Source organism: Podarcis vaucheri (assembly GCF_965113315.1).
Source record: "Podarcis vaucheri genome assembly, chromosome: 6".
Taxonomy (NCBI): Eukaryota; Metazoa; Chordata; class Lepidosauria; order Squamata; family Lacertidae; genus Podarcis; species Podarcis vaucheri.
The window spans coordinates 71935987-71961241 of record NC_138764.1 but is presented as its reverse complement, the minus strand read 5'-3'; the positions used below and the strand labels follow the sequence as shown (position 1 = coordinate 71961241).

The following is a 25255-nucleotide window of genomic DNA, read 5'->3' as shown; positions in this document are numbered from 1 at the left end:
GTAAATGATCCAGCTCCCTTCCCCCCTCCCTCAGATTTGCTGGTCCTGAGAGGAGTACCAGGGTGGATCTATACACAAGGGGGGGAAATGCTATAAATAAGTCAGAAATTAGATCATTTTAACAAAATAAAATAAAACGCTATGGGAAATCGCATATAAAACTTTCCTGCCCTCTGGCACCATCTGATGTTGCATGTTTATAGCACATTCAAATGGTTTCTTTACTAATGTAGCTGAGTCCCTAGTCTCCTACTTTAGGCGGCAGACTAACTTTTTCTTTTTTTAAAAAAAATAGTTTTTATTGCAGGATTTTCATAGACGAGAACATCTCTGTTCTCAGTTCACAGAGTCCTTTCTATAGGTCAGTTACATTCAGTGTGAGACATTGCTGTCATAGACATTGTGAGGTTGTTGTGGGGAAGACTTTTACAGGTCTGAGAACACATTTTCTATCAATCTACAGCTGCTTCAGTCAAAATTCCAAAAATTCATTAACCACAGAGACTTCATTTCTCAACTCTATCAAGTGATTAAATTATGATGAAGCTTAAGCACGTTTTACAGTTCATCCACAACAAATTCTGCAGGAAGCAGGACAAGTGGCCTAAAGGAACACTTGTGAAGGTGGGGCCGGTGATTTCATCTTTGATAGTTGGGAGCTATCATGAATTCCCAAGGCTTCCAGATCCTGGGGAAGAGGATTAAGCACCATACAGGTAAGGGGTAGATTCCCCCTGCAACCTGTTCTTTGATAGGGTTCTGAGCTCAGACTAGCAGTTAAAGGTATTTTTAAATGCTAAGAGTTTTTGTAAAATCATTCAGTTCTTCATTTGAAATGCACAGGATTGCATTACATTACAGCTGACATTCTGGGCTGGATGTGTGCTTTTTAGTTCTGTTCTTTTTATTATTATTACTGTATTATTGTTGAAGCAGAAACTTTAAACTATGTAAGCTGCCTTGAATTTTACCCCGAAAGGCAGAGTATAAATATTTTAAAAGTAAAAGAAATGAAGCAACTAGCCAGTTGTTTGTCAGCAGCCTTGTATTTAAGCAGTAGCTTGGAAGGTATACGCAACCAGGAATTCTAGCAATGAGTGAACATGCTGGTGAAGGAAGCACAGGTTGCTCTATTCCTTTTCTCCTAGCATAATTGATTTCTGGGCTGGCAGAGGAAGGAAATAATCTTTCTCCACAATCCACCCAGACCTTCAGTGGCTACTAGGATTGGTTCAGTCCTCCACTAGTCCACTTGGTAGTTGGCTGTTTTCTACTAGCTTCCTAAGAGCCTACTAGCACCTGTGCCCATACAGAACGGGGGGGGGGGGGCTTTTCCTCCTGTGGCCAGCATGGGAAAAGTGACTAGTAAAAGAAATGTTTTCCAGGCTAATAACTTCTGTGGCTGGATGTGTGCTTTTTTTGTATCTCAAGGATGTGATGCAAATGCATGTTGACTTAGAATCTAGTGCTACTATGTATATCTGAAATAGCCCCAATACATCCTCAATAAAATGACTTGCTTTATTGTCTGCACTATATAATCAATATAAGGGTTAAGAAAATGCTGCTTAAAATTATTCCAAAGGGCTTCTAAAATATATAAGGATGTCTGGTACAGCATGTTAGGAGGGGTAGCACCTCTGATGGGGGACACAACATGCTTCTTCTGGGGTAGTTTCTCCACCTTTGCTCCCCACCCTACACACAACTCTCATCTGTGGCTCCTAGAAACTGTCAGACAGTGGCCAGAGCCTGGGAAATGGCTTTGACTGTTCGGCTAAATCAGGTGAGGGTAGTCAATGGGTCTCAAACACTCAGTGAGTTATTAAAGGAAGGAAGAAAGAAGGAAGAAGGAAGAGCCTGATGGGTTATGTTTGTGGCCCATCTAATCCAGAACATAGTCATCATGGTTTTCAGCCATTGATCCCCCATGAATTTGTCTAATCCTCTTTTAAAGCCATCTGGTGGCCATCAGTGCTTCTTGTGAGAGCAAATTCTATAGTTTCATACATGAAACAGTGCTTTCGTCTGTCCTGAATTTTCTAACACTCAGCTTCATTAGAGTGGGCTGTTAATTTGTGAGTGTGTTAGACAGACCACCTTAAACAAGAACAAGAAAATTCAGATATGTGCACTCTGAAAATCAAAAGCTTCCAGAATGACATATCCAGAACAATTAGCTTGTAACAACTAAAATATCCCAGCCTAGTGGTTTACCAGAAAACTATTAAAAACCAGTTGGAGTAGTTTGGTCTGTTGGGACACACATTAAAGGCTTGCATTTACAAGTTTGCTGCACCACAATTTAGTTTCACATCAATGCAGTCATCTGAAAATATTGTCAAGTACAGCAAAGTCATTTGAAAAGCAGCCAAGTCTTTGGATATATGGCAGAACACTAACACAAGCCAACCACTGAAAGCTATTGAAAGTAGTGCCCTGTAATCTATTTTTTTCCACACTTGTCTCAAAGTGCGGCCAATAAAATGAATGTGAAATTGCTTCTTTTTGAAACCCCAAGAAACTCTCAGGATCCTTTTTAATGTCTACTCAGGTGTAATGCTCACCAATTTCAATGGTACTTACTCCTAGGTAAGAGTTAAGAGTTCTATTTGTTTGTGTTACGCTTCCAAATGATATGGCTCTAAAAACTACAACACAAAAGCATGCAATACCAGGAGATCCTCTGAGGCCAGCACAACCCAAAATAAGCTGCCTGGAATCTCCAAGATGATTTCCTTTACAGAGTGCTTTAGTGCTTACAACCACAACACAACCGGAACCAACATTAAATACTAAGGGCTATTTATCATTAAATTTAGGTTATTTATAAACTGCGTTTTAGGTCCAAACCCTCCCAAGGAATCTTCCCAAACATTAACAGTATAGAAGACAAATTTAAAGCCAGAAATATAATATATACTATCAATCAACAATAGTTAAAACAAAAAACCACAAAAAAATAGTTAGAAGCAAAACAGCATCAAAAATATAGCAGCCCAATTGAAATCCTTGGTCAAAAGCAGCAGAAAAAAGAAGTTTTTATGGCAAGATTAAGGGCCTGCAACAGAATTTGATACAGACTACTTCCACCTATGGGAAAGCTATTTTAATACATTAAAGGGTTTTATCCAGTGGACAGATCCCACAGCCAGAGGGGGGGGGACTCTTGCTGATTCCCCCTAACCCTGCAGCCCCCAGTGCCACCTCCAAACTGCTATAGCTACGAGTGGAAAAAGATGCAGATATATACACAACTTCTTACAGTCCCATGCAATCTTCAGCATATTTGCTTCTTTATTTATATCCATTCATATAATTTTAATGAGTCAATTAAGAACATACTCAAACTTAGCATGTATTATCTTTGCAGCAGCTTATCATCTTTCAACAGCACCTTTGTTTGAGAACATAACATTTGTTGGATTTTAATATGTTTTACACTCAGCTTTCAAAAAGCAAATCACTTGTTTGAACAATCCTTTTCCCCATCTTACTCATATTTCAAAAAGAAATATATGAAATAACGATTCATTCTCAATAAGATGAGAAACTTGCTTTATTGTCTGCATTATATAATCTATATAAGGTTTAAGAAAATGCTACTTAAAGTTTCAGGGTTTCTGAAATATATAGGGATGTCTGGTGGTATGTTAGGAGAGGAGTAGCACCTCTGATGGGGGACATGTCATGCTTCTTTTGGAGTAGTTTGTCCACCTTTGGTCTCCACCCTGCACTCAACTCTCATCTGTGGCTCCTAGAAACCGTCAGCATACGACAGTGGCCACAGCCTGGGAAATGGCTTTGACTAGTCAGCTAAATCAGGTGAGGGAGTCAATGGGTCTCAAACATTCAGTGAGTTAGGGACTTTCCCTGCATACGAAGACAGGCTGGAGCAGAGTAGGTAGACAAGACCAATAGTGGGTGGGTCCAATGGCCAACAAGGTGGTTACTACATGTGCTGTAGAGAGAAATGAGGGGCAGAAGGGGCTCATCAACCTGGGAAGGTAGCCCACCTAGGAGAAGGAAAACTGATCCTAAACCTCCGCCTCCTTGCAGCTATAAACATTCATTAGAAAGGCTTCGGGAGTAAACGCTGAGGAAAAATCCATACCCACTGCCTTGAGGGACATGTTTGGGAGAAGAAAACACTAAGGAGTAAACCCTACACAAATCCAGAGTGGAGTCCCTAAGGTGGTTGGATGGCATTATGGAACGTCTCCTTCCATCAACTGCTTCAGCCAAGCTGGTGCCAAATGTATTGTATTGCTCTGCTTTCCTCTGAACCACTTCAGTGAGGTCAAGAGGGGAGTCTTGTCTTCTGGGCAGCTCACGACCTCCATACACATCACCCAAGCTTGCACCCAAGGAAGGGGACTTCAGTACTGCTAATGCAGCAAAAACAACATAGTAAGCAATAGTTATGCGTTATTGGTCTCTGCAGTCACAACAGGTGCAGTGATTCTCCAGCAGTTTGACTTCACCCCCCAGAGGCACACTCGATTGTCTCTTGAGACAGACGAATGCCAACAACAGAATCCTAGAGAGAGAAGGAAGGAAGCCTGGCAACAGCACACAAACGTACCAATATATCAAATAATATTTAAGCAGCTTAGTAGAAAGTATAAGAATCCCATGTTTCGAAAGCAATTTCTCTAGTTCAACTACTAGACAGCAATGGTAACAAAATCCCCTTTCATTTAATACACACACACTTAAAATGTGATAGAGATTATACATACATATAGATGATGACTTTAAGAGTCCGATACTGCAGCATTCTGCTACTCTGAATGGATGAAAAAATACATTTGCATGAGAAGCCACACTTTATTTCTAAATAAAAGACCTGGTGGTCACTTTGGAAGCCTTCTTAACAAGAAGAAAATTGTTACACTTCTCTGTGAACCTTTGTTCCAGCAGTCAGACAGTCAAAACAGTTGGTAATCAATCCTCTGCCCATAGGAGGAAGGCAGTCATGCCCGGGGCTGAGTGTATTCTTTGCTAAATAACAATATATAAATTGTGTGCCCGAGTAACCCACTGCCATATTATCCATTCAGATCTGCAGGAGACCTTGTTTTTAGTCCCTTTACTATTAGGACTGATGGTAAGTCAGAGCAGGGAACTTTTCACTTATAACTTTGATTAAAATCGCCCCAGATCCCTTCCCTATTTTTTTTTAATAGAAGATTACTCTTTACCTGTGTGTAATTAGTATATTTAAAACATCTTAACTATGGCTATTTACAATATTCTTTGATATTTGGCTTTGTGTAGATAGTAAACAGAAGTAATATAAATGATGGAAGTAAGAACAAATAGTCTTAGGATGGTGAGGGAGCAGAACAGATTCTATCTAAAAGTTATCTGTCAAAATGCCAGGGGTTTTTTGCAGTTATTTACCTTGGCAGAATGAAAGACATTAAAACTTTTATCTGAGAAGTCTTTTGATATGCAAGAATGTTAATTAGCACGCTAAACACAATGTGGTCTGCTTAATAAGCCTACATGGCAATGCTTCTTCTAATGGCTTCCTTTTGACTCAGAGAAATTATAGTTCACCTACTTTTTGAAAAGAGTGCATTCCAAAGTTCCTAGCCCACTACAGTAAATATCCTGCTGCTTAAAAATGACAATCAGGCATTCATAAGAATGAAACAAGGCTATTTTGGAAGGGAGAGTTTATACTAGTGACAGTCTTTGAAGTGGGTTTCAAAAACAAACTAGATGCAAGTTTGTTTGTTTTTTAAAATGGTGAAATGTGGTAATAGATTTTACCACTTTCTGTAATCAAACAGCTGTGTTCTGTACCTGTTGAAATTTCCAACCTATATCTAAAGGGGAACACAATATACAGATGATCACACTCTATTGAAATACTACAATCTTCCAAACATTTAAAAGTCAATGGTGCTTACTTAAAGACAATGGTGAAGGATTTCTACAAGCATCCTAGTCAAATTATATGTTTAGTGAATTAAATCTTAACAAAGTCATTTATGAACTTTCATATGGATAGATACATACACCTCTACTTATTAGAGGGGGAAAAACACTAGCATATTTGACTCACATTCCTGAAAAGAAGCAAGAAACTCAAATTTGGGGTTGCCAAACATTAAGAGGCTGCAATATCAATAGCTATATTAAAGACACCCAAACATTTGCATGAGATTTTACATGTTTATGGTCTATTCTCAAATTCCAAAGGGAGGTTTGCAATACCATATCTGACACACTAAGGCTTTTTGTCTGCATCACCAATGTGATGGTTTATTTGCACATCAGTAAAAGGAGTGGAAATTATAGTGGAGATTCAAGATTGGGCCTTCTCAATAGTGCCACCCTAGCTATGGAATTTCTTTTCCCTAGGGGCACTGTAAGCTACATCCTTGTTAAACTTCTGTCAGCACCTTAAAAAAAAATTTATTCACCTAAGCATATGGTAGATTTGTTTGGTCTGCTTCAATTTATGGGATTATTTAGTGTCCTATTTATATTTGTTGACATTTAATAGTGCCTTATCTGTTTTACATACTGTATTTTTAACTTTGTTGCCTGACCGTTACTGTAAACCACTTTGTGATCTTTCTGATGTGTAGTATGTAAATACTTAAAGTTGAAATAAAGATGGATTAACATTACATTACATAATGTTTGCAAAAGCATTGCATTGAAGTATTCTACTAAGGAATGCTAACAGCTGCTAAGTGGGCAGAACAGAAGTGAAAAACAAACTTTTAAAACTGCATTACCTTATTTGTTCCAGTAATCCAGACTAATATTCAGTGCAAAGTCAAACTCAAAATTGAAGGAGAGGAGTTTGACAAACATGATGAGTTCAGCTGTCTCATCTCTTACTAGAATGGAGTCCTAAGAAGCCTGCTCCACTACATAGATGATGGATTGCTATTTTTCAGTCTAAACTTTTCCCCAGCTCCTGCCTCTTTTGCATGGGGAGGAGCTAAGAATACCTGTAAACCCTAGGCTTAGAAATCAGCCTATTGTCTGCACAGTGGAGCAGACTGGGAAGAATTTTTCTAGACTCCACTCCCAAAAGAGTTAGGGCTGCTGACATCATCACACATCTCACCATCAGCCTGAGTTTTAACAAGTATTAAACTTGTTTATCCCAGATGAGTTATTCAACATGCTCCTTTGCCTATGGGTTCTACATTTATTTATTTAAAGATTTCTGCACCATCTAGTCCACGGGTGTCAAACACAAGGCCCGCGGGCCGAATCCGGCCCGCCAGACCTCGTCATGTGGCCCGTGGCATCAAGGGCGAGGAAGACTTCCCTGCCTGCTTGCAGACAGGGCTCCAATCGACGCGCCCCGTCGGCCCTGCATACCGGCTGGTCCCTCAACTTTCGCCTGCCTCGCAGGCCGGGCAAAGAGGCTTTCTGCTCGCTCGATTCCAGTCCGGGGCTCGCTGCGGAGGAGGCGGTCCTGCAAAGCCGAGCTCGGAGCCGGCTGCCTCCGCCCCTCGGAGCCTCCCAGGCGCGGCTGCTCGAGGGAGCGGGTCGCGCGCGGGGCAACTTTTGGAGCCTGAGGGAGCTGTGGAGGCTGGCAGCGAGGGCAGGGAGCGAGAGCCACGCTTGGGACGCCGCTCGCTCGGGCCTCAAGAAGAGGCCACTGCGGCACTGCAGCTGGCGAGGAGATGGCCGGGGGCGTGGGCGGCGGGGCCAGGGGCTGGCTGGGGTCGCCCTGGTGGGCGGGGCCGGCAGGCAGGGAAGGGAACGCGGAGGCAAGTGGAGAGTGGGGACCCGGCGCAGATCTTGCCGCAGGCGGCGCGCCCTGGCTGGGCTGGGAGAGGCAAAGCTGCTGCCGGTTCAGCTGCGCAGAGTGGGGTGGAGGGAGCCGGGCGAGCGGGCGGTGTGCCACACCGCAAAGCAGGGGCGCCTCCCACCCCGAAGAGGACCGCGCCAGCATCTGGGCAGCTGGAGCAAAGTGGGAGCCTGCCAGCAACTTGGCTGCGGGAGCCTGGCTACGAAACACCGCCCCCCTCCCCACGCCAACACATCGGCTTTCTCTGGGCCGGAGGACTTGGCGGATAGCCCCCTCCCCAGGAGCAACTGCAGCAGCTCGGGGCCCCAGCAGGACATCCTGGCCACCCGCGCCCGCAGTGCCGCTGGGGCTCCCTTGCAGGGAAGAAACTGCTGCTGTCCAAACTGCAGCTCCGTATCCTCCGACTCCTGAGTGCGGCGGCAGGGCTGGGGGAGGCAACATTTGCTTCTGCTCTGCTCTGCTCTGTTGGGACAGGCTCCTGTCTCCTCCCCATTGGAGCTCCAGTCTGCCTGGAAGCCCATCTCGTCATCTTTTAAAAAAATCATTATTTCTTCTTCTATTCTTATTTAAAATCGTACTGGAATAGGTATATTAAAATAGTGTATAGGTTCAAGACAACACACACCAGTGCCTAAGGAAAAATAACTTTGATAAAGTCCTACAGATACAACCGGCCCTTTGAGGGTGACCAAACTGCTGATGTGGCCCCCCAATGAATTTGAATTTGACACCCCTGATCTAGTCTCATGGCAATTTAACTATGGTGCTGGCCAACTGTTGCAATTTGAACAAAAATTCCTTCCTTCCTTGTCCTGTCTCCAAAAACACTAGAAACCAAAGACTTGTTTGATGACTGTGTTTATGCTGCTAGGGATTAGAACCAAATCGGAGAAGCACAGCAGCTTGAGACTGCAGGTGTCTGCTCAGCTGCTGCTCCCCTGAGCCATAAGAGGCCTGTGCAGGGGAACTAATGAATGCTTCCAGACAGCATGCTTGTGAATTCTGACTGGGAGAGAGAGTAGGCTGGTTTCTATGACATCATGCTAATATTCCCTGCTGCTACCACATCTTGATTGGTGTCCTCTCTGCACAGCTAGTGTGGAAGAGCAGCAGGAGTGATGCAATTAATGGGTAGCTAGGGAGGCTGTAGAAGGAGCTGCTGCTGCCACTACACTTACTTTCTGCAACAGGGGTGAGAAACATTTTCTGGTCAAAAGATCAGATCCTTATCTCCCCACCCTTGTAGGGCCAAGATTGATCTGTCTGAATGCCCTTTTGCAAAGAACTCTGCCTTCCTGCCGTCACTCAGTGGTGTTAACCCTATTCTATCACAATGACTATTACATTCATTTGGAGGTTATATCCCCCTTCACCTACTAGGCAATATTATGCAACTCAGCTTCACCTGATTCTTTTAACTTCCTGCACACCATCCAAACATAACCCAATAACAGCCCACAATCTACAATCTTGCCTCTTGGCTGCATCCTACTTCCCCACCCCCTAACTTGCTGCTTTCTTCAACATCTTTACTGATTAAGCGCTCTGGAAAATTCAAAACTTGCCACACTTCTGTGACACTTTGGTTGGCTCCAAAAAAGGCGCGGTCCAACTGTGGATTTTCAAGTTTATTCTGCTTTTGATGTTGCTGCTGTAGGACAGTGTCCAACTAATTATGCCCGTATACGCGCTTGCATAGCAGTGAGAAGCTTAACTGGACAACAGGAAAATTCTGCCTAAATAGTCAAACTTTCCAAGGACATTTCTGGAAGCTGTTGCATACAGAACTTCACCACACATTTCCTTGAACCAGAAACAGTGCAAACTGCCATACTAAGTGATTCTAACAACTCCACATTTTCACCTGACAGTGTTAATTGATAAAATGTCATATCAACAGTCCGTCTGTTATTGTAACAGCTAATTTGAAAGAGCAATTCACTACAAGAACAAAATAGACAATGTAAAGTGGTCACACTGCATTTTAACATCACAGAATTAAAAATTTAGCAAGATTTTAAAAACAACCATTAAGCTTATTTGAAAATTGGCACATTCAAAGTGAATAAATTGTAGAGTTCTTTAACTTGAGATAACCTAAAATAATGTGCTGTATTCCTGTGCCAACTACCAGAGTATAAAACGGACCAAATGCATCATAGTAATCATTTATGCAAGGGGTGAGGAACCTCTGGCCTGCCAAGCCACTTGGCACAAACCACACCTGCCTTTCCCACATCCAACATCAGGTGCAGGAAACTTGAAGCCAGAGCTGAAATGTAGAAGAATCAAGCTGCATCCCACAAAGCAAAAGGGTTTCTATGGGTCATCCTATGTCATTAAGTGATTAACAAGTGGGCAGCTTCACCCACTTGTCAAATTGGTCTACAACAGGCATAGGCAACCTCGGCCCTCCAGATGTTTTGGGACTAGACTCCCATGATCCCTAGCTAACAGGACCGGTGGTCAGGGATGATGGGAATTGTAATCCCAAAACATCTGGAGGCCCAAGTTTGCCTATGCCTGGTCTACAAGGTGAGGGAATTCTGGATATGGCCTGATAACCAGATCCTATTTCCCACAGCTAATTCATGCTAACAGCAAATTCATTCTAAGCATGGGTACTAAAACAGCCATATCCATGTATAACAGACAAATATCCACAGACCTGGGGGAACTCCCAACATTCAGCACTTTATATAGCACCTGTAAAAAGGTAACTTAAAAAGGTTAAACTGCCAGGCTCTTTCCGCAAAAGGTGTTTATTGTGGGAACGGTGCTCCTCACACATTTATTTTTATTTTTTATTTTGCAGCATGCAAATGATGACACTGGCATCAAAATGCTAGCCCATATTTCCCTCCATTTACTTGAAATTTACCCTTTCTTGGGGAAATCCAGTCTTTTTAAACAAAAAAAATGTTGCCAACACTCCATTTCCAATATCTAATTGACTTGTTTGCAAATTAAGTCCCTGCCTGGAAGTACCCCTAGTGTCAAAATGGTCAGAATAGCTATTTGAGAAAAGTGATGCAGTTACTTATTTTAAAAATCAAGATTATGGACAATATGGTGTACTGTAACTGGGGACAAGCACACTGCAGTTCACCTTCAAACTGTAATCACCTAGAAATAAAAAGACTGCAGATATAAAATGAGTTGGTAAGAGTGCCTAAGTTATAGAATGGAGTGTACCATTTCAGATGTGAGAGTAATTAAGAGTGTGCCACCACATAAAACAGTCTTGTGCAAGCAACAGCCGCAAAAACAGCTGGCTGGGTTAGAGCCTGTTTCCCAGAAGCCCTAATATTTAATGCAGAGTACTCAGAAATGCTGCCTAAACTGGTGCATTCTATTTATGCTACCTGAGGATTCTACCCCCACATTCTGCTGCATGTATAGACCACCCTGCCCTCATTGGGTAGTTTTTAAAGAATAACAGGTGTTACAGATGTCACTGTTGCCCATACTGAGAGCTAAACTGCATGTTACATGCAAATGCATAATGGCAGCCTAACAGCCTTTACAATGGGGAAGAGCCATTTCAGGAGAATATTAGAGGAAGAGGGGTGCCTTTCCTACGCTAAATCACATCCTCTCTGTAGTTTGGCCTTAATATGCAGTACCTGATGAATCTACAAATTCACACTGCTGCTTAGGAGAGAGCAATGATTTTTCTTGAGAACAGAGGGTGCTAGAAGACAAGGAATTATCACAATCTTTCACAGATGTATTACATCAGATTGTTCTTAGCAGGCAGAACATGCTTAAAGTTAAGGCCCCTTAAGACCAGCAATCTACAGCATCGACTGCCTCAAGTTCTCCCTCCTCACATTCAGGACTCCCCACATCCATCTTGGATCAGAGAATGTTCAGCTCTTTGGAGCCACTACTCTCCCTAAGAAACAACCCCAGTGACTCCACTTCTCCTTCCCTACTCTGTAGAACATAGCCCCCATGATGCACTTGCAAAGTTGTATATTTTTAATGCTGTATCTCCCCCTCAAACCCCACCCCCCCACACACTAGGTGGCTAGGTAGACATAGTGAAGTTAATGGCACTGTGGTAGCTAGGCCACATTGCATCATACACTATTGCAGGAGAATTAATTGTTTTCTCCAGTAATACAAACTGTCTTTTAAAGACGACGGTCAGCCAACAGAGTCAAAGAATCTGAATGGATTGCCTCAGTTCTCCATGACTGTGTGGAGTAGAGAACTGAGTCTGCAGATAGGCCTGCTGCCTGAGAAGAACACTTCAGCAAACCATGTGTAACAATAAAAGGAACACTACAAGGCATGTACGTGGGTGGAACTTCCGTCCACAAAACTGAGAATTTGGAACTCCATGACCAATCTTTAATCAAGCCATAACAACTTCCTTCCTTCACAAACATTCATTACAACTAAAGAAGCCTGCCGTGTGTCTGGTCTTCACACAGCTTTTGCCACTGTTGAGGCTAAGAAAATAGATTTAAAAGGCAAGTTATACTGTTCTTTAGCCGTCTGTAACTCTTCACCCACAAACTGACCACTCCTGCTATATAGCAATAATGGAGCAAGACATCACTGATATGAGTAGTGAAACACACTTTAAATAATAATTTAAATCAAATTCTAATAATAAGACCTCATATTTTATATGTCCATTCAAAATACATGCTCCTAGATAAAACCATGGTAAGAGCAATCTACTTTCTCACTAAATCTTTTCTAGAAGGGGACTCCTCTTTGTGTCAGTTTATAATTTGTGATAGCCCGAAGTTTTTTTGAGCATTTGTAACACAAGTTCCCTGTATTACTGAAAATGATGATGATGATGATGATAATTCATTTTGCACAAAAATGAAGTCTTGTATTGGACAGTAGTGTGGATTTGGAGGGGCCCAAATCATATTCAGGGATATAAAACCCAAGTTCCTTGTAAATGTGGTCTGGGACCACCACAAGCTGAAGTGTGTTACAAGGACAAGACCAGCAAGTGTACTGATGCAACACAAAGGTCATGGAATTATATATATATATATTGTGTTAAAGGCATATATTATTCAGTTTCTTATTCAGACTGCTCATATAGCTCTGTATCAAACAAGTAACTGGGAACTATTAGTGTTATGCAAGAAGCTGGAATGGGAGCAAGACAGGCAGGACACTTAGAAGGAAATTATTTAAAAAGTGGTGATGTGTGTTGAAGCTTATTGGATACAGGTCTCTAATAAATGAAATCAAGCTCTCTTGAATGTATGTTATAGAAAGCCCTGGCTCACATACCACATGAAGCGGTCTAAAACTAATGATGATTTAATGTGATTGGTCAGCATGTTGATGCACACTGCTCAAAAGTTACTGCAGCACTGCTCCCCAGCTGTGCCTATACCAGAGTCTGGTTTGTTGTGTTGTCTGAATCTGGCTCCTGGTTCCTCTCCAAACAAGCCATGTACTATAAACCAAGAACAAACCTTGGTTACCACATGCACCTTTTTTAGAGAGAAACAAATCACAAACCAGGGGTCGGACAGCAGCCTCCAGCTTCTTTTGGTGTGGCAGCATCTGTGAGGAACATAGATTGTTTTAAACTATGTTGCATGTGATGTGTGACCTAGCCAATGATTTGCACAAATCTTCATAATATGAATGGAAACAATTTCTTCCCCCAAATGATCTAAATAGAAAAAAAATGTAAAACACCCTTAATTTGTGATCAAATCTAACCACAATCTCATTTCAATAGAGCTCCTATGCAGAATCCAAAGCAACTCAATTTTAATTGAGTTCCCAGGCACCTTGGGGAATCAGGAAAGCAGTTTATGCATCATTTCCATCTTTCCAAGAAACATTCATCCACAGGACACCATTTAGTGCATATTCTCCATGCAAGGTAACAGCTAATAACAGCCTGGCTGGAATGTCACACAAGACAAATGTGGCCTAGAAACATATTCATCAACTTCCCCATCTCATCAATGTGTGAAGGTTGCAAGGGAGATAATTCAGGGTAAAAAGAGTCCAGTGAGAGTAAAAGATTTGAACTCCACTGATTCACAGGATCACAGAACAGGCCCTGGAATGCTTATTGTGTGGCAATAATTAGTTTTTTGCACAGGAGTCACAACATTTGCAGAACCCAGGAATACAAAGCCAAGTCAATTCCACAGCCAAAACAAATACAACTCCTCTCAACTGTACAAAATGTCATAGATAGACACTACCAAACAAATAACATAGCATTGACTATAATCCTGCCAGGTGATGTTAAAAGTGAAACTCAAAAGGTTTTTCTGCATAGCCAGTAACAGATAAAACATACTGAAGCAAGCCAGCATCGCTTTCCACAGAAAAATCTTTCTTGAGTTGAACAGAAAATGCTAAATCAGGGTGGTCCAATGCATGGTCCTCAAGGCCTTTTTTTGGCAGCCTTTGGCAACATTTGATGCCCCAGCTCTGAGGCACTGGGCTTTGGGAAGAAGGTATGATGACTCTTGACAAAATCCTAGACTCCCCCTGCCTCCTTTCCAAAGCCTAGTTAGTGCTTCCCCAGCTTTGGGAAGGAGGTAGGAGAGCTTTGGGATCCTGCCAGAGCCTTGTGCCTCCTTTCCTAAAGCCCAACATCTTGCTTAGCTAGCTTTGGGAAAGCAGCTCAAGGGCTGGGGGAGGGGAGGGGCACAAATTTTGGCCTCACTCTCCTGCCATGTGATAAAGCAGTGTGCAGACTGCGGGTTCCATGTCAAAGTACTCTTCTGGCCCACTTGGTATGAAATATTGGACCACCCTGGGCTAAATTGTTTGTTAGACAGTGCAACAAAAGGAAAAGGTATTGTATGCAAGATTCAGAAAACAGCAAAAGAGGGGTGTGGATAAAATGAGGAAACCTTTACCTTACCTAAAGCTTAGCTCCAACAGTCCACATCCCCTGCTCTCATTCTCTGAAGACATATGTTTGAAGCATATGAATCTGCTGTCCTAACCTAGCTTGGCCCTTAAGCCACCTGAATACATTTCTATACAAGTGGGTCCATCTTCTAATGCATGTTGTATATGAAGCAGGTCAGTTCATTTAGATCTCTGCTTCTCACCACCTCAAGGTTATATTGTAACCTAATCTGAGTCTCTGTCTCACTTTACCCTGTGAAGCCCGTTATTTATCAAAATGTGTTCTTATGTGCCAAGAAGCTGATTGACTGATGGCAGAGTAGCAAATTGAACTTGGGTTTCCCACACCCAACCATTATATTCTACCACTGCTTCATATTTTCTGAAGTTTCACTCATTTCCACAATAAAAAGGAAAGGAGTTAGAAAACAGCCTGATTATTAGAAGAGTCTTGCCATTTATGTTCAAACTACAAAAGTCTTACAGTTACGGTAGGTTAAAATGAATACTTCACTCTCTTATACTGTATTGGAAAGCAATCAGAAGTGTCAAACAGCTACAAGAAAATCTACAGAAGGCCTCTGTAGCAAAACCAAAGCCAAACACAATTCTTACTTGGAAATAATTAAGGTTAATACTTGCAGCCCAACTTTTCCATATTCAGCCATACACTTTAACAGGAACTTATATACACATTTCTATACGCCAGTGAAAACGTCTTTTTTGAAGCTGAAAAGTTAACAGTTGAAGTTACTTTGCTATTATTTCCCAAGTAAATTAATATATGTGGCAAGACAGCTATAGAAATAGATACTAGCTATAAATGAAAAGCACACAGGAGGTATATTTTGCCAAAATTGAGTTGTGTCACGTAACGAAAGTTCATCATAATTGTCTACTTAATATTCATATTTGTGCTGTACTAGAACAGCTATAATTAGCTTCAAATTTACAATTGTAAATCATCAGACTCTATGATTGCAAGTAACAGTGCTTAGCAATAACTTGACATTTGAAATGCATACTGGCAAGGAAGCTAAATAATTAACACAATTATTTGATATCTCCTATATATACACAAATTAACACCACCATGGCAAGATGAGACTTCCATTAGAAAAATGAAGTTGACAGAAATGCAAGACAGTCTTATGAATCACTGCAAATACTTTGCACTAGGTTCCAGGCCATACACAAATATAATTATGTAATTGCATAACTAATGCTTACTCCACTTCATGTTAGCAAAGGGTATTTTTTACATTTTGTATAAATTTCTGGTGCTGAAAGCCAGGACATTTCTACTACATGACTATAAGCTTTTACTTTCAAATTTCAATTTCTTTCATGAAGCAAGCACTCTAGGAAAAAAGCTTAGACAGATCACTTGGGGGAGTAATAGTAATTTTATCAGTCTCCCAAGTTTTCCTTTATGTCCTCTTCTACTGAAAACTACACTATTTCACTATCAATTTACATCTTGATTATGTACTGATGTACATATGCTGCCATAGATCTGAAAATAATCACCACAAATCATCTTACTTCAAGGTTAGCCTCTACTACTATATTTTGCTATGTCAAACTGAAGACAAACATAAGCAGAAAGCTTTATTTCATAAGCTATTATAACAACTATTAAGTAAAATAATCCCATTTCCTGTGTAAGTCTTAAATAAAGAACAGAAAGCTGCACATTCTTTAAGTACAACATTAAGCATTCAAAACCACACATTAAATTCGGTATAACACGTTCAAACTTAAATAAAATAAAGAATTATCTTGTTGCCCTAGAGACACTGTTACATTCATATGTTACATTCATACTCTATTCCACACAGACAATACAAGCACTTCTTTTAGATATTGTAAACTTTCTCTAATTCTAGAAAGGAGTATGTTAACTGTAAAAAACCTTGAAGTGTGAACAATGGCAAAACACAAGAAGATCAGAGTAATTTATAACACTAACAGCACAGATAAGTTTTCATACCAAAACCTATGCTTGATATGTTTTGTTCCTCAGGCCAAAATATCACTGTTATGTGATGGCAAATATTCATAGGAACTATAACAGCTTGTGGGGCATAATCTGAATGCAGTCAAGTATTGCTCCCCATACAGCAGGAGGAATTATAAGACAAAATAACACAGCTGAAAATACAGAAAAACCCATGATGAAAGGCTGCCCTAAAAACAAACTGCTAAACTCTGGCATCTGGATTTACCTTTGCTTAAAAGAACTACAGTGGTACCTCTGGATATAAGAGTGCTTTAAACAGGTATGACCAGATGCGTCATGAACAGTCCTTTCAGAAAACTGACCAAAGAAAAGGAAATCACCTTTCTTGCCTCTCTCTGCTGTTCATGTTTCTGCCATACAGAAATACTAATTTTATATGAAGAGATAGTGAACAAGCCCACAACTAGCCTAAATGATGGCTTTTAATAATGCTCATTCACTAATCTTCCCCAAGAGTAACATTAGCTTTCAGTAAACCTCAGTGCTCTATAAACTTTATTCTGTCACACAGCAATATACAAACAACTAGCTTTGCAGAGGAATCACTGGATTATGAATGCCACAGGGAAGGCTGAAACAAAAGGTTAATCACAATTTCACTCATAGATGAAAATCAGTTCAACAATGTTAGAAATCAAATGTAAGGCTAGGAGTGTATTGTAACATGAATCTGTTCCACTGAAAAGAGCTGCAGGGTCTACATCACAGATACAACATGCAAGAACCTGTTTGCTCAAGCATGAAGAACAATTACAACAGCTCCCTCCCCCAAATATACATGCAACTAAAAGCTTCCCCCTTCCATTGAGAATGAATGGCACAGAAACACAAACACATAAGAATCATGCATTATGGCAAACCCCAGCCTATGCAATGTTTAAATAGTTATAATGATTCTTTCCTCAACATAGATTGCCATGATAGTGCATAAAAAACCTTTATTGTTAAACACCAAGGTTACAAGTAACTATGCCAAAAGTCAAAGATTTCCTACTATTCTGCCATTAGCAATATTGTTATTTGTAAAAGAATAATTAATCCACTGTAATGAAAGTCAGACACCTTGAAACTACTAGGATGACAACCATATCTAACACTGTGCAAAGCAGGAGACCTTACTGGAACAAATCACATACAAACCCAGCTAAGGTTCTTTGCTACCACAAAGCTTGCCAGCCCCTCTCCAGGTTAAAGCAGGTCTTGCAAATGGAAGCTTTTGAATAATGACACTAATACTGGGGCGGAAGGTAGATACTGGAGTAAACAGGAAGGGCCAAGTCTGCTCAGGGAAGGGATTTAGCAGATGTGGAGGGGGGGGTGCTTGGAGAGAGAAGATATGTCAGGGTCAGGTTTGCCTTAGTGGGAAAACAGTGGTGGAAGGCAGCTGTACAGAAGGCAAGGAATAAATAAGACACAGGGAGGCCAAATATGCCAAGGAAAAATGGGCAGGCAGAAATTAGTGCTCCAGGAAGTACCGAAGTCGGGTGACACAGGTAGGGCGATGTGTGCCCTGAAGGGTAGGAGATATGACAGAAAGATAGCTTCGTGATAAGGCGGCAAGACGAGCACAGGTTAGGAAAGCTAGATGCGCCAACACGAAGGAGGAAAACATAAGTAAGGGGGGAGGAAAGGGAGAGAACGGATGGAGGAAAGCGTACTTTGGCAGAACAGGCAATGGCGAGGAGGACACTGCCCAGAGTAGAGGCTGGAGGGCGACAGGGCACTGTGTCTTGGGCGGGAGAAAAGAGCAAAAGAAAGGGAAACAGGGTGGCTGCGAGATGAACAAGGTTTGCAAAGGTGAACCTTACAATGGAGGAGACCAGGAAGGGACCTAAGGCGAGGCGGGGGGGGCGCTGTTTGAAGAGGGGCAGGTGCGCCTGGGTGGAGCCGAGGGCGGCGACTCGAGAGGCCAGGCTCTCCCTCCCACCGAGAGGTTAAAAGGGTACGGTGTGTGGGGGGGGCAGAGAAATAAAGAAGCCTCCTAACCTCTCTCTCTCCCCCCCCCCTCGCGCGCAGCGGACGTTTCTCGCGACCGACGGACGGACTGACCTGGCCGCACGGTCTTGAGGCGCACCGGCTCCCTGAAGTGGCGGATGACGGCCAGGGTGTCTCGGTGCGTGAGGCCGCTCACCGGGGTGCCGTTCACCTCCAGAAGCACGTCCCCCGGGGCGGGGGGCTTCCCCGAGAGCAGGACGGGGCCACTCCCGCCGCCGCCGCCGCCTCCGGACTCGGCCAGCGTCGGCAGGCGGCCCCCGAGGTAAGGGAACTCTCCGCGCTCGGCGCCCCCGCGCAGGAGGTCGGGGTCCGGGCCGGGGCCGCCCCCCCAGGACACGGCGCACTCCTGCACCTTGCTCAGCCAGTGGCGCTTCCTCCGCAGCGTCTTAGACATGAGGCCACACCATGGGCGCCCCTCCGCGCGCGCGCTCTGCCCGCTCCCCGCTCCCGCCGAGCTCCCCTCGCGGCCGGCCGGCCAGCCCAACCTCCCGCGCGCGCGCGCCCTCGCGCCTCCTTCGGCCACCACCGGCCGCGACTGCCTCCCAACTGGCGCCCTCAGCGCGGCGGCGGCGGCGGCGGCAGGAGCACGCCCCCTCCTCCCCTTGGACACACCTCTTTCGCCTCCTCCCTTCCCCTCCCCGCCGTTGTCTTAAGCCCCGCCCGACATTCCGGGGGGTGGGGCCAAGTGGGCTGACGTCAGGAGATAAGAACTTTCAGGGACCGGGGAGAGGGGGGAGGGGTTTGCGGCAAGAACTTCGGCGGGGAAAGGGAGGCGCGAAGCGATGGAACCCTCGGCCTTGCCCCAGTGCCGCTCCGCAAACTCCGACCTGAAGCTGCTTTTCCGTCGAAGTTCGCAGTACCCGCGAAGCGTGTTTGCAATTGCGGCAGATACGGCCGGAGCCCCTCGTGGTCTTCCTCTCCACCAGTATGCCCAGAGGGAGAAGTCGAGGTGGCTCCCGGGAGGCGGAGGCGGAGGCAGAGGCTCCTCCGCCTCGCCACTGCCTTTCGTCTTCTCCCTCTGGTCATTCTGGATCGGGCCCATCCTGCCGTCTAGAGGAAGAGACCCAAGTGAACCGAGGCAGCAGTCAGAGGCAGCTGCCTTCTTGGCTTCTCCTCCAGAGCAGGCAGCCAGGCATGAAAGAACAGCAGCAAATAGTATGGTGGCACCTTAATGAATCATTAAAAAGGCATTGCAGCGTAAGCTGCAGTCTACTTTGTCAGGTGCATGAAGTGCTGCAACGGTGAGAATCCGGTCAGAAAAGTTGATGAGCTTTTTTTTTTGGGGGGGGGGCAAAGTTATGTTGAGCATGGAGGAGGGTCCAACCTTCTGTGCAGGAGATGGAGCAGTAACTTCTGAGGAACAGTGACTTCTGCTATTCTGCTCACCTCTGGGCTGCAGAGCTGGGTCCAACTCCCACCACAGACCAGAGGGGGAGTCAAGGTGGCTGCTCCTATAAACTGACACCCACTCAGTCCCACTTTGGGTAGAGAGAGAAAGGAGTAGGTGCCCCTGCTGTCAGCAGTGGTGTCTTCTGCTCCAAAGTGTCAGCTACTTATGCGTGGCTGAGGGGCCCTCCCAAATTCCTGGGACCTCAACAGTTGCCTGATGCTACTGACCTCTGACCCCCCCCCCCCAGCTCTGGTGCCAAGGGAAAGTGGTTGTGGGCTGCTTTGAATGGTGCAGTTATAAGTCCTTGTATTTGACCTTAGCTATTTCATAAACAAATCCAAAGTACTTTTACTTGAAATTCTCACGTGCCAATGGAATTTACTGCCAAATCCATGTTCTCAGCTTTGCACACTGTGAGCCTGAGCAGATGCGTGCTTACTTGAAAATTATTTGGAGTAGAGTGCGGCTTAACCCCAAGCATGCATAGCAATTTAGCCTCTGAATATTTGCACACATAAATTGTGAAAAACAATACAGAAGGTGCTCAAAGGTTCCCTGTTCCCATTAAGAACAAGGACAGTGACTTAAGCATTTAATGGGCAAAAGCCATACTAGCTTCCTTTTCATACTATATCGGATGCTTACCACGATTACAGTAAAGCCCAAAGTAGGAAGTAAGTCTCAAGATAAAGAACCATCAGAAGAGAGAGCAGAGAGCTTGAAGATGATCAAGGGTCTGGAAACCAAGCCTTATGAGGAACTGTTGAGGGAGTTGGGTATGTTTAGCCTGCAGAAGAACGGACTGAGATATGATAGTCATCTTCAAATATCTGAAAGGCTGTCACATGGAAGATGGAGCAAGTTTCTTTTCTGCTGCTCCAGAGGGCAGGACGCATACCATTGGATTCAAAGGAGATTCTAACTAATCACCAGGAATAACTTTTAAGGTAGCAGGAGTTGTTTGCCAGTGGAATAGACTTCCTTAGAAAGTGACAGACTCTCCTTCATTGGAGGTTTTTAAACCGATTGGGTGGCCACCTGTCATGGATGCTTTAGCTGAGATTCCTGCATTGCAGGGGGTTGGACTAGATGACCCTTGGGGTCCCTACCAATTCCACGATTCTGTGAGAAGTAAGTCTTATTTAATTATGCTGGACTTACTTGCAAGTGAATGGGGCTACGATTGCACTGCCAGTTTCTGAAACTTAACCTTTGTACATTTCTGCCTATCACCAGCTACATGTCCCCTTCTCTCCGTTTTCCCTATTAAACCAAATGCAATTCCATAAGAACCACTGTTGTGTTAACAGCTCTCTAATAAAAGTACAGATTGCAATATTTTTCTTCAGATATATTTGATTAGCATAGGAGAGAAAGAAATGAAGATAAGATGTAAGATTTTCTGTACACACACCTCACTGCCACAACCTTCAATATTTATTTTATGAAATTGCGACTCCTTGCTTGACTGCCACAACATTTCAAGCCCATTGCCATTCCCAGGAGTGTCACAGCAACAGGCCTTTGTTTGATACCTGCACATTTTTTTATAGCAAGAAACTCAGGTCAGGCACAAAGCACATGAGAGCAGCAGGACTTGCAATGCAAGACGCTAAAACCATTCCAAGTCCAGCTCTACTAATCCACCTCAGTATAACGTGCCTTTGCATTAATTATTTGTTTCTTTACCTTGTTTACTCTGGCCTGCTAGGGAGTAGCTTCCTATGTACAGTCTTTTTCTTGCCTGATGCTCTCCAGGTGTTGCTGCACTCCAGCTCCCATCATCTCTGACTGTTGTTCATGCTGGCTAAGGCTGATGGGAGTTGGAGTCCAACAGGCACCTAGAGCGCACTAGATTGGAAAAGGCTGCTATGTAAATCTCCCCCACTCCTTCCCTCAATTATCACCCAATATTAACAATGAAGCAGGGAAAACAGTGACAGCAAAAATCAGCTAGCAGGCTTCTTCAGAAGTGAAGTGTCTTGGTCTTGCCCCACATTCCTCAGTAGCAGCTCCTGGATTCCATAACTTTCTGCCTGTGTGCACCTAGCTCCAACTTTGGTAGTATTCAGAAGACAAAACAAAAGTTTTCCTTTTTACCCAGGCTTTTAAAAACTCTTGTTTATTGTTCAGCCTCTGTTAATTGTTTTACTTGATGCATTGATTATTTTTGTATTGAATTTTCCTGTTTTATTGTGATATAACACAACCTGGGACTTTTTGCTGAATGGTGGAAAATAAACGTATCTCATAAATAATACCTTCAAAATTGCTCCCAGGTGGCTTATTAAACAAAATGGCAATAAAAATACAATAGTAATGAAAGAAAACAAACTTTTAAGAATTGGAACAGAAAACCAGTAAAACAAACATAAAAATCTTATACAAAATGCTTATGCAGCTAAAAAAACATCTTTACATGGTACTGGCAAGATAACAATATAAGCAACAGGCACGCCTTTCTGAAAAAGTATTCCACGATTGGTGTCCTACCACTGACAAGGCCCAGTGTATAGTTGGCATTCACCATAACCACAACAGTGAAGGTACCTGATAGGGCTCCCACAACGATCTCAGGCACGTTCACATGAAGCTAGGTAGAATTTGGTATTACAGGAGGTATTGCCTGAAATTAATTGGGGTTTTCAAATTTTAAATATAACTTTTCTTATGTGGATCTCCATTCCAGACATATGGCAGACACTTTTTATTAATTAGCTTTTAATGTGCAAAGTGCTTTATGAGTTTCAAGCCCCAGCGAGCACAGTGGGATTTACTTCTTGAGAAGAATACCATTCTTCTCTGCACCTTTTCACCAACACAGCCATCTTGAGAGGTGGGTCATTTGTAATGACCATTTAAAATGGGTATTTTGTGAGTGTCACTTGCTCAAAGCTACCCTACATAGTTCTCAGATTCATGATCAATAGTCACTGGGTACCATATAAGAAATGAGTTTTGCGGTATTTTTTGTTGTCTGCTATTCAGGCCCTATTCAGTTGTACAAGGATAAACAGGCACAAGTTTTATCTTAGTTTGCTATTTAACTGGCTTGAATAAAACAAAGTATCCTGTATTTGGATGTAACAGAAAAACAGAATCTATGAACTGTCTCCCACTGTGTGTGGAATCAGGAAGGTTCATACCTACTTGCTTTCCGAATGCTAAATCATAATTTAGAGTTATGTCTGAACTGGATCTTAAACATGGACCCTCAATACAATATTTTACTATGACATTTCAGTTCAGCTTTAAACTGAAAAACAGAACAAACATTTTTCAAATTTAACTAGGAAACTTTCTCAGTGGTGCTATGGACATGCATTCAATTGATTAAATTTGTACTTCAGTGTAAATGCTGGATTCTGTACTTTAAAAGGGCCATGTTTGTCTTGTAGCTTGTTATTTGCATTCGATGTGGAGTTACAGTGGTACCTCGGGTTAAGTACTTAATTTGTTCCGAAGGTCCGTTCTTAACCTGAAACTGTTCTTAACCTGAAGCACCACTTTAGCTAATGGGGCCTCCTGCTGCTGCCGCGCTGCCACCATGCAATTTCTGTTCTCATCCTGAAGCAAAGTTCTTAATCTGAAGTACTATTTCTGGGTTAGCGGAATCTGTAACCTGAAGCGTATGTAACCTGAGGTAGCACTGTATATCTAAAGGGTTACATTACATTTGTGTCATGTTTTCTGGTTCTAGTGCTTTCATGAGAAAAGTCCATCCCATATCTCCATGGATCTAACTACTACTCTAAGACTGTGAGACTGTCCCTAGAAAGGCCTGGACACAATTTGAAGGCCAGTATCTCTCCCCATTGCCCCCGCTCAGTCAGTTCCCTTTAACACACACACACACACACACACACACACACACACACACAGTGTGAGCATAGTGCCAATGCATCTTCTTCTGTTGGGTTTTCTATGTTATTTCCCATTCTAAAGACTGTGGGGATAAATCATCACAGCTATATGAAATGCAATTAAGAGAAAAGAACATGTTTAATCCCATATTTTAATAATTGGAGCTTTGGAGAAGGAAAGTGGAAAATATAATATGAAGAATAATCAGATCTGGTGTGTGTGTGTGTTTGAGTGAAGCAGGGAACTAATACAAAAATTAACCATGTTATGGTTGCACCATAGCTGCACACAGCAATTGGCAGATCATTAGTGTGACCTGTCAGTCACTGAAGCAGCGCTATCAAAGGGAGAGGGAAATTCCCAGCCTTAGTGGCAACCTCCAGAAGGTGATGAAGGCTGAGGCACCTCAAGTCAGTACTATGCAAGCATGCAATTACTGACAGGCTAATTACCTCTAGCCCAGGCTCTTGCAATCACCTGTGGCAGCCAGCCAATCCCCAACCATATGCTTGCCTCATAAGGGTAACCAATAAAGGTGAGGATTCATCTTCCTTCTTTGATCACTCAACAGTAGCAGCCAATGGCTCTTACTAGAAAACCCAATACCATACAATTAAAACACATTTTTCTCCTGGACGCATACTGGGATCTGTAGTTTAAGAGTGCTAGGAATTGCAACTCTGAGGGGCAGAGTATACTTCCCAGAATAATTTGGGGAGGGGGACATGTGCTTTAAATGTATCATGTGTATGCAGCCTTAAACATCAGCAGGTAAGCCTAGAGTTGAGCATGATGGGAATGGAGCATCTCCTCTTCCAACAGACCCTCCCCAATCATGAACAGCCCTCAGCTTGGAGATTCCCTGTCACCAAAACAATTGGAAGTGGTCTGTTGAGTTCACTACTAATAGGCTTACTCAATAGGAGCAAGAGACACGGTGTCTGTCACCACTAGTTCAACACTTAACCCAGTGATAGCTTGTCTCAGGTGATTTAATCATTGAAGAGGGGGGAGAGATGAGGGGAACTTGGAAATAGTTGCCTAGGAACCATTCAAACATCTATTGGTTCCAGGTTTTGACAGGAAACAATAGGGGGTATGTGGGTGGCTGCCTATTAATGCCTACAAATGGACTATTAACACATTTAGTTGGAAATAATTTTAAATGTCTTTTAGAAGTTTAAAATCTGACATGGCCTTTCTTTAACGGAAAACATCCCTCACTGCCTTGGATACATTTATAAAAAGCCTATTAATCTGTTTATTGTAATTGTGATTTTTAATTAGTTAACGGTCAGCTAATAAACTGAACCAATTAATT

General features: G+C 42.9%; 1 protein-coding gene and 1 long non-coding RNA gene across 6 annotated transcripts in view; one reads left to right on the top strand and one right to left on the bottom strand.

The window, feature by feature from the left end:
* Positions 1-19141, bottom strand: part of MAGI3 (membrane associated guanylate kinase, WW and PDZ domain containing 3) — a 112849-nt gene extending 93708 nt beyond the window's left edge. For 2 of the 4 annotated variants that reach the window (XM_082227625.1, XM_082227626.1), the window contains exon 1: positions 18735-19139. In XM_082227625.1, coding sequence (XP_082083751.1) covers positions 18735-19074 — 340 coding nt within the window. In that variant the 5' untranslated portion in view covers positions 19075-19139. Of the gene's footprint in view, positions 1-18734 lie in introns of all 4 variants that reach the window. The other 2 variants (XM_082227628.1, XM_082227627.1) reach the window with 2 other exon arrangements.
* The window catches only part of LOC309535027, a 41138-nt gene continuing 34717 nt past the window's right edge, over positions 18835-25255 (top strand). For both annotated transcript variants that reach the window (XR_014220980.1, XR_014220981.1), the window contains exon 1: positions 18835-18942. This is a non-coding gene — a long non-coding RNA (uncharacterized lncRNA). The remainder of the gene's footprint in view (positions 18943-25255) is intronic.